Source organism: Lolium perenne, chromosome 1 (assembly GCF_019359855.2).
Source record: "Lolium perenne isolate Kyuss_39 chromosome 1, Kyuss_2.0, whole genome shotgun sequence".
Classification (NCBI taxonomy): Eukaryota; Viridiplantae; Streptophyta; class Magnoliopsida; order Poales; family Poaceae; genus Lolium; species Lolium perenne.
This window is the reverse complement of record NC_067244.2, coordinates 187907351-187917683: the sequence shown is the minus strand read 5'-3', so window position 1 is coordinate 187917683 and position 10333 is coordinate 187907351. Positions and strand designations below refer to the sequence as shown.

General features: G+C 44.0%; 2 protein-coding genes across 2 annotated transcripts; both read right to left on the bottom strand.

Moving 5' to 3' along the window:
* Positions 1–300: 300 nt before the first annotated feature.
* Positions 301–2234, bottom strand: LOC139831138 (uncharacterized). The gene is made up of 4 exons (XM_071820482.1): positions 2082–2234; positions 1643–1805; positions 1216–1288; positions 301–799 (listed from the first exon to the last, which is right to left on the bottom strand). The coding sequence occupies exons 1-4, from the start codon at positions 2182–2184 to the stop codon at positions 545–547; spliced, it is 594 nt and encodes a 197-aa protein (XP_071676583.1). The 5' UTR covers positions 2185–2234; the 3' UTR covers positions 301–544.
* Positions 2235–2745: 511 nt separating this feature from the next.
* LOC127316111 (UDP-D-xylose:L-fucose alpha-1,3-D-xylosyltransferase MGP4) lies at positions 2746–6488 on the bottom strand. Its single transcript, XM_051346538.2, has 4 exons — positions 5959–6488; positions 5705–5866; positions 5415–5630; positions 2746–3340 (listed from the first exon to the last, which is right to left on the bottom strand). Exons 1-4 carry the CDS (start codon positions 6427–6429, stop codon positions 3131–3133), a joined length of 1059 nt encoding a protein of 352 aa, XP_051202498.1. The 5' UTR covers positions 6430–6488; the 3' UTR covers positions 2746–3130.
* Positions 6489–10333: the final 3845 nt, after the last annotated feature.

Here is a 10333-nt window from a genome sequence, read left to right as displayed (position 1 = left end):
GTCGACTCCGCCGTCGCCGTCGCCGTCGCCCTCTCCGTCAGGGCTGAATGGGACGAGAACAGGGGAGAGAGGATAACGGGCGGAAGGAGGCGAACACCAAATCGATTCGAAATAATTCGAAAACGACGGGCCGAAAAGGGAAAGTCGATCGGTTACCAAAAATAGAAACGAGCGTGACACGCGTGACGCGGCGAAAAGGGAATTGCCTTCGCGCGTCCGCGCGAGCGCTCCGCGCCGACAAGATCCGCTCGCTCGAGCGATCGGTTGCCAAGAAGGGGATTTGCTCTGAAAGCCCCAATCTGAATTGGTTTCTGAATATTTCTGAATTTGAGTTACAGTCGCAGAATTATACTTGGAGAGTGTTACATGAAGAGCACAGGAATGTCACATCAAGTTTTAATACTATACATCTTTACAAATTTTACAAATCTGAACACAACTGAACCACCAGAGAATTGTATCGTTAGTTCGCTTCTATTCGAGAGTCGACACATTATTTGTTCTGTGGCTAGCAGTACAGTAACAATTTTGTCACTGTGCCTGCTCATAGCTTGTTGGTCTTGGCAAGGTACACAACGGCGCCAGAGGTGGCCAAAGGAATGACCATGTCGTCGGAGAAGGACTTGAGGCCCGGGATGATCCTCTTGGCGAGGAGCGCGCACACTGGGGCACCGAAGAGGACCACCAGCACGTCGAGGGCGGCCTTGCCGAAAGTGAAGCTGTCCATCGTGATGATATTTTCGGTGATCTTCATGAAGTCCGTCTTGCTCAGGTTTGCTGTACCGTTGGGGTGAACGGCCTGCACCAGAGGGAAAACCAAATCAGTGCTCCTTCATTACTAGGACATTTTTTATCACTGGTCATATCTGTTGTACACGGGACATTGCCCATAAACTTCCTTGGCATGATTGCTTCGCTATTGTCTTCGAGTTTATTAGGAATTTCTACAAACTGCATGGGTGCACGTCCCTCCGGACGAGATTTCTTGGTAACTTTCAACATGGTTGTGCAATGGGAGAAAATGGTACTGCAGAGACGGACTTAGTCAAGGTGATCACTTGCTCCATGTGATGATGCATTGCTTGCCCTCGTTGTCATGCCATCTAGTACGATGCCGTTACGAAAGATTCGAAAAGAAAGAAAGATGCCAAACTCTGTTGGGAAGCTATGCCAATGAAAACAGAGGAACTTCATCCTAAAAAGGGTATATCTAACCTTGTACGCATCCTCAAGTCTCTTTTTCGATGGCATCTTGTACTGCAACTGCCCCCGTTCTTCACAGAACATTCTGAAGGAATTAAAACAACAGGTATAGATTAGTATTAGGTAAAAACAACCGTTGCTGAAGCATGAAGATCCTGTTTTTTAGGTAATAAAGATCGAGTTGTTTCTATACATTTAAACTTCTCAGTGAGGCTTCAATCAACGGCATGGTACGAATATGACCCAGCTAATCTACCTGTTTATACTCATGGATGCACATTTTATCCAGAAAACCTAAGGAATCACATGAGAATTCGTGCATGTATCTAATAATGCAACTATAATACAAATTTGTACTACTCTCTGAAATAAATATTTTTGAGGCTGATAAAACGGTACTGCAGAACGTTGTTCTCCAGGTTGTGAGATGAAAGCTTACTCGATGAGTTCGTAAATGGCATGGTAGAATTCGTCGAAGGTTTTTGCGCTCTGGACTTTAGTCTCGTAGTTTTTTCCCATAAAATTGATGAGCTCCTTGGCCTCACTAGGTTTAGGCACAACCTTCCCGTCCTTGACGGTCTTCTGCGTCGCCTGCTCGGCACCTGCCATAAACATTACCCGTGCTAAAATCTCCGTTCAATAACTTGGACCTCACTCGAAGGAATTTCACGGCGGTAGTTGAATTTCCAGGGGAGTCAAGTGAGGTTCCCGCGTTACAAACAGAGTCTAGCTATCTAGGCGTACGAGTTATTACAAAATATAGTGCCATCTTGCAATGCAACAATGGATATAAACCAAACCAAACCAAACTAGCATGCATTTGAAGAGATGATTTGCCCAAGATTTTCTTGGGCATGCGCCGGTAGTGTTCATCATACCTTGGTTCGCCTTGGCGACGACCTGACCCATTTCGACGCAGAGATGGCTGGGTTGGTTTTCCTGTGACGACGAGAAAGAAGAAAGATGGATTTGTGTGCACATGCAGGCACGGAGGCAGGGGTAGCATATATCTGTGAGACGTTGCTCCACCGGTGTTCTTAGTGTGAGGCCAAGGCAACAGCGTTGCTCCTACGGAAAGCAAAGCTGGGAGGCATCAAGGAAAGGGTCCTACAACAGTAGCCGCCCTGGCTTCCGCCGACGCTAGCTTGGGATTCCACTAATGTAATTGCAGGCGTGCGACATACCGAAAAGATAAGAATGTTCAATGATAGGAACTCGCAACCTCATTTTGGCACGTAACGCACGTTCCTTGTGAAAGTGGACAAATGAAGTTCCAGTGCCTTTCTAGAGCCAGGAAACAATATAGAAATTACATAGAAAATACATTTCAATACCGCTCAGATCGGAAGACATTCCAGTGTTCAATATGAGCTTGGCATTTCAAACAGATTTCACAAAGAGACAGATAGATGCCATATTCCGCAAATGATCAGAAAAGCGTATCATCATCAGACTGCGAATGCAAATTGAAGATACAAGACACTCAATGGACATGTATTTGAAATTAATGACAAGCAATAACATTTGTAAAAAGACCAAGAGTAAACAATGATACACTGCTTTCCATTAATAATGATACATCCTCACAAAACTACTATGCTATACAGATAAAGTGAACGAATCAATGGATGTGCACAATATGCGTAGCTACATTACCTCCTCCTTCCTGCCTAATCTCCTCAAACCAGCCATTTTCGTTACAAGTGTGTTTCTAAAGACAAACTACACCAGTAAAGGTAAATCCCGAGGGGATCTTGATGTACAAACCGAGTCTTCAGATTTTAGATATAGCATTCAGTTGCTGCATTCCATGTGGTTGACAGAAAATCATCCAACATCTGGTTCAGCAGCCCCTGCCAGTCAAATACCGGCTACAAAATTGAGGCGCTGTAGCAAGGAGAGATGTGCTTTAGCCATTACAGCTTGTTCATAGTTTACCAAGCGGTGACTCGTCACTGTGTTCATCCACCAGCCAGAGCTTATGATCGCGGAAGCGTTTTATCTTCTTCTCAAACCCTGTTATGTAGTTGTTATGTATAATGACATGTTTGCCCTTCGTCTCCTTGACCCATGTTTTATTCTTGAAATATAGACCTCCAGTTGGAAAAGCAGATTGGGGTAGTAGGTACACATCCACCTGCAAGCATATCTTATATTAGTACTTTTACAAAGGACATATGCTTGGAGATAACAATCCACAAAAATATTCTGGAAAACAGAATAGAACACTTTGTCGTGTACCATGCCTTTGTTTCTGTCCATAAAAGGCCCCCAGAAGATATTCCCAGAACGTAAACTAAAAACTTAAATGCAGCAAGGATATTGATAAAAAACCCAGTAAATATGATATATTTACAGAAAGTTTGTAATCATAAATGACATAGAAGTTATCAATAAATATGATATATTTAAGAAAGTTTGTAATCGTTAGTGACAATATGACATAGCAGTTATGAATTTCCTTTTACTTGCTCCCTTAGAAAGGTTATTATTGAACAATTACATATTAAACACTGCAAAGCTTAGTATAACCAATGCATGTACTATATTAAAGTCCACACTGAAGACAACTTAAGGCGCGTTTGACATTGTGGTCGATTATGGTAATCATGTTTGTCGACCAACCAGATTTTGCACAATTTAGTGTTTGTTTCATCCGCTTCTGCCAACTTTTGTGGCTAAATTTCAACAGCAAATTACACGATAAGCACATCACAACACAGCACAGCACAATAAAATATAATACAAGTAGACAACACAGTTTAGCGACTACAAACTGTGGCTTAGAAGCTAAAAGCAAGATCGCGCTCAAACAGTTACTCCAGTCCAGCATAATATGGTATTGTTTCATAAGCACATGAGACCAAGAACTCGAAGTAGCATTCAAGAACAGCATATTAGAGTTTAGGGGCCACTATGCTACTAAAATCTGCAATATACATACCACGAAGAATGAATGGATTTTAGACAATGTTTCAGATGGAGATAAGAGCTGATCAGGCCGGAGATCAAATAAAGTGGAATAAATTTGAAGAGGAACAAATATCTAAAGCCTCAACAAGTCAAAGATAAACGTTAACTAATTTACCATGCAGAGATAAACATTTACACTCTGCTTCCAAGTTCAAAAGATTAATCTATTTGGTGTCTTTCATGGTGAAGTTATAATTTTGTTGTATATACGAATGATAAACTAACTCTTATATCCTAGTCTCCTAACCTTGCACAATACGATTTTAAAAAGCGTTCCCTACCAGCCTAGGGAGTTCAGAGTGGGACTGGTTCTAAATATTCCCTCTGCTCCAAATTAACTGACTCAGTTTTGTCCAGATACACACGTGTTTAGAAAAAGTTGAGTCGGTTAATTTGGGACAGAGGGAGTACTAAATATTGTCTTTACCTGCTGATATATCGGCCAATATTGTGATTTCTGTTGGTTACCGATACTGAATACCAACTCATATTTTGGTCATATCACTCTTTTCAGTCCAAACCAATATGAGTGTGATATCTGACATTTTGAACAGTGTCCCACCAGGACAATAGCCTGATTACTGCCTGCTTCCTGTGCGCGTCCTCGGAAGATTTGGTACAAAATCCTATGCATGACATCTGACTCAAACTCTTATCTTTACACTTCAGTATCATGAACTTGCACAATAAACAAAATTTAAACCAATCTTGACTGGCTTAGGGAGTTATAAACTGGCTTAGACTACAAAGCATACACCAAAACCGATTCAAATTTTAAGCAGCCCTGAACGCATTGACCAACCTCATGCCACATTTGTTCAAGCAAAGAAATAAATGCATACACTCAGTTTAACAAATGCAACAAATAAATTTCAATACTTGCATGCCACAAGAAATAAAGTATGTTCATGATGTAGTTGCCATTTTTGTTGTACTAATTCATGATGTATGAATAATTAACTCACAACTATGAGTGTTAAAACACAAATGTGTTCAAACTTTTCATATGTAGACAAGCTGTACATTAGTCAAAACTGATCTCAAGATTTGAATTCCTTGGTTCTTCAACTGACTTAGACCACAAAGCATATATCAAAACAAATTTACATTCTAAGCTGCCCTGACCCCATTGACCAGTTAACTCAATGCCACTAGTTTGTTCAAACAAAAATGCATTCGAACAGTTCAGCCAAATGCAACAAAACAAAGTTCAAATAAAATACTTGGATGCCTCTAACCTGGCCGACAGTCTTTAGCAAAGCCCAGTTGAATGCTGGCTGATCATTTGATTTCACTTTCTTGGACCAGGGCTGCTCCTTGAGCTCCTCGATCCACTTCCTCAGCAACAGCTTTGCCCCTTCTGTTGGCTGCAGGTAGATCATACAGCTGCAAATGTATGGCCGCCCCTTCTTACCTGGCGGCGGCAGAGCATGTGAATGATCTAGGGGCTTCACCTGCACCGAACAATCCCGACAGCATCAGATACTGTTCCAACAGCCACAGTGACAAACACAGCAATTATACATACCTCAGTCATATCGTCCATGAAGTACACGTCATGAGTGCCGACGATGTATGGAAACGGGTCGGCAAGCCAGACCATGTCGACGTCGTTGTACATGACGGCGTACCCCAGCTCAAGAATCTGCAGCAGGTGACGCGGCCGCCGCGAGGTGAAGTTGAAGAACCCCTGCACACATTCACACACCGTGCAGGCGCGCGGTCACGCACATGGACATTTCATCGAACAGCTCGTGGTTAAAGCTGAAATTTCGCCCTCACCTGGGATCCGAACTTGTGAGCGGCCTGGGCGTCGGGCGCGGGCGGCACGAGGACGGCGTGGCCTGGCCAGGCGGCATTGATGCGCTCGAGGGTCTCGTAGTCCTCGGCGATGACGAGCACTTGGTCGGCGCGGCCGGCGCGGCGGACGCTGATGAGCCAGTTGGAGAGGAAGGGGAGGTAGGGCCCGGAGACGGCGGCGAGGATGATGGTGCCGTTGCCGGCCGCCGCGGCGAAGGCTGCGGCGTCCTGGAGCGTGTAGGAGCGCCACGGGGAGGCCGGGGCGGCGTGGCGGGGCGGCCCCCAGGGGAAGAGGAGGGCGAGGAGGAGGAGGAGCGCGAGAAGGGAGAAGAGGTAGGGGAGCGTGAGGAGGGGGAATGGCCGGGAAGGAAGGTCTGCGTTGGCTGCGGCGGTGGAGATGGGGAGGGAGTCGCCGCCCGGCGGCTTCTGGTGCGGCCGCTGGTGGAGCGACATTGCCAGAGATCGGAGTTTCTGGAGATGGGCAGAGACACTGGGAGGAGAGTGTGACTCAAGAGTCTATTGCAAAAGGGGAGTTTTTTTTATTTTTGCCTCTGCTTACTTTGATTTTTTGCCCTCTTTTACTTTGTGGCTTTACATTTTGTGTCTGTTTTTTTGGCAGTTGATGATTTGTCCTCTTTTACTTTGTGTTTCATTTCTTGCCTCCGTTTTCTTTTGGCACTTGATGAGTTGCCCTTCTGCATAAAATTCCTCGTCACAAAACGGGCCTTTGTGGTTTGATCTATTGCGAAAACGCAAGGAGCCTGATTGGTTGGTCACAGCATTTTCCTGCACCAGCCGAGATTTTCTCCGCAAAGTCATGTTTAACTGAGCCAAGTCTATATATCTAAATGGGAGTTTGTTTGGTTCCTAAAAAAAATCAGCTTGTTTGTGCGTCTTGTTTGGTTGCCAACTAAGTTGCAATGTGCGTGTGAACTACGCACTGGCGGATCTTAGTGAGGTCAAAACCGGGCCATGGCCCGCCCTGCTCTGGAGTGCAACGAAAAATTATACTCCGTATAATGACAAACATGTATTATCTCAGCCCAGTTAACGTGAGACGCAGTTCATTTGCTACCGATTCAGTTCATCACTTCGGCCGTGCGGCGTATGAGCTCGTTTAGGGCAGCCGCCGTGAGCCAACAATTGAACGGCAGACTCGATCTGGTGAGCAACGACCGTCCAGCAGCGAGTACGGATGGCTTCACGGTGAGCGGCGATGGTGCTAAGTCCGCAACCGCTGGCAGCCAAGCAGCTAGGCACCTAGCTACGGTCAGCTCGGCATACCTCCTTTGCCTGCTCCATTTTCCTGCTGCAAGCATTCCCCTGCTCCATTTTTCACCATACAAACACAGTATAGTCGCACACTATTGAATATGTGTATGTATCTAAGCAGATATTTAACTATATTATGATCCATTCATTGAATATATGCCTTATAATTTCGATTTTTTTGGCTCTCCTTTTAGCTTGGCCCGCCCAATATTTTTCTTGAAGTTTCGCCACTGGAACTACGCATGTTGGTCTAATTGCTAATCTACATGAAGAAGTTCTAGTTATCACTTCTCCCAAGTGGTGACATTGCCCCTCATCAATTCGAGCCAAGAGGCACCATAACAACGAATCAAACTGACAAGCATGACTATTATAACGTCGTTCAGTCCTAGCTACTTCCAAATAGGTTTAACACAACAAGTTAAGCCCTAACTAAGCACGAATGGTAATTTAGAGCGCACGACTAGTCGAGTCATACACACAACCGAGAGTAGTTCATAACACATGACACATCACAGAAATGCTTCTCGTCTTCTTCACATCCTGGTATGGCCTCTGTCAGCCCACATAACGTCTGCACACTCCTGCCTCTAGTTCTTCCAGGTCGCGTTATCGATGGCAGCAACACCATGGCCAACATCAAGCTCGTCAGGCTGGACGTCATCCTCGTCCGGGAAGAACGAATCAACCCCCAGCCTAAGATCTAGTTATGCATAATGCAACAAGCTAGAACTAGCTTAACCTGGGTGGAGAAGGTGTGGAAAGGCTTCTCGTCAAGGATCTTAAATGTGTTCTTCAGAGCTACAAATGCCCTCTCGGCGGTGACCCTGAGGCTAGAGTGTCTAAGGTTGAAGAGTTCCTTGATATTCTTGAGGTAGATCCTTGCAGAGAACTCATTGAGGTGGTACCTTGTAGACCTGAAGGGTGGCAGAAAACCAGGGGCAAGCATAGCCTTCATCAGCAAGGTAGAACTTACCCTCATGGGACCTTTAGGACATCAGTTCTCTCCAAGTTGTCAGCCAGAATAGCAGCATCATGGGCTGGTCCTTCCCACCCAGCAAGTACATATGTGAACTTCATATCGAATTCCACAACGGCAAGCACATTCTGGGTGATGTAATGCTTTCTACCTCTATAAGCAAGGGACTGACTTCCTGACACTTCCGCTGTGATATGAGTACCATCAATGGTCCCAACACAATGATGACATGAACATGAACAAATGTAAGGCATTTTTCCTGCACAAAAGTGAAGAGCACAAGGTTCACCCTCAAAAATGATGCACAAATGTGTAAACTCGGTTGCACAAAGTGTTGCTCACCTTAAAATATGGAAACCAGCGGTGACTTTCAGCAATCTTGTTGGGAATGCTGGAAGATGCAGGCTTGATCATCTCTCCTCTCAGTTCTTCAATAGCATAGATGACTTCCTTGAATTACTAGAAACTGTCTTAGTCGATCTCCTCCATATGATATGGATGAGTCATATCGTTTTGTTGTGCCCAATAACATGAAGGAACATAGCTACTTGCTCTTCGATACAGGTGTGGATGATGTCCCTGAGCAACCGCCTACCTCTTAATGTGTTCGAGAGTTGGTTGAAGGAAAAAAATCATCCTCAACATGTTCACAGATTCCACATCGCTATTGTCGTTGATATAGTTCAGATTGTTCATCCTCTCTCTACTGCGGATAAACTAATGCCACGCAGGGCCTAGTGTGGGGACAAATGGCTCTCCCGTGCATACAAAACACCCATGCCCAAATCACAGCTACGAGGGCACCCGCTTGAACAAGTAGCTTCTGCAGTTCAGTCCAGGCATTTTGATGTGGCAAAATGAGGAGCCAAATAGGCACAAATCTAGGCTAAATCGACATGTATCTACCTTAAATCATGAACAGTAGGGATGTGAGCCGGATATGAAGGGGATGGAAGCATGGACGGGTCACCTCTCCAGATTTCAAGAGACTCGGGTTTGGATGTCAAAGTAGGGACGAGAAACATAGAAGACCTTGAGACAAACACGGTTTCAAGAGACTCAGGTTTGGATGTCAAAGTAGGGATGAGGAACATAGAAGACCCTGAGACAAACGCAAAGCTTTGCAATATTTATTTATTTTAGGTTAATCATTGTTGATCACAATTAACTATATATTTTCCTAGTAGCAAAACTATCTCGTGAAACTTTGTATGGTCCGAGCTACGGTCCGCTCGTCAACACGACGTGCATGTTGCGAGAGGGGCTACGAAGGATCAGTGGGACCTCTTCTCAAGCTTCTAGTAGCCGAATTGAATTTTTTATAGATACTATATTATCCTATACTGAGTGATGTTTTAGCTCTTGGGTAAATATGCTCCCTTTTTTGAAATGCATATTTAATATATTTTAAAATGTTAAAACTTCCAAAGAAAAAATCTCAAGTATAGCTCACATGCTACGTGCGCATAAAATCTTTCCATGAAAAATTGATTTGTCGTTTGAGTTGCATAAAAATTAAAAAATATTGGTGCTAAAAATAAAGCTTTTTGTGAGACCTGTTTTGTCCTTTTTTACATCAACCATTAAAAATGTCGTTTTTTCGTGAAACTGTACAAACACACATAACGAGATGTACATGCGGAAATTTTCGTTGGAACTTTTTGGATGGAGGGAGCTTATGCACTCCAGAGCCGGATATACCATACTATACTATTTCATTATTGATGTTTATATCCAATATATATGATAATCGCGGAGGCTTCATATCTATATCAAGTTATCCCCCACGTTATTGATGTGATTGATCGCACGACGAAGCCGTTACGATACAGCGGAACACGTGGATACCTTGGAAGCGCCTTCTACATCAGCACACGATCGTGCTGATATTTGTGTGGAGAAAACACATCATCTCATTTCTGCAGAAGTCCGATGACATAATCCAAAAAGGCACCTCTGTGGTGATGCGACGAGGGTATGATCTCATTTCTTGCACCTCGATAGTGATCTTGGTTTATTTGAGTATCGTAAAAAAATGTTTTGTGTAGAACGTTCCCCAACAGTGATGCTAAGTAACATATAAGAGAATTAAATTTTACCTTTTTC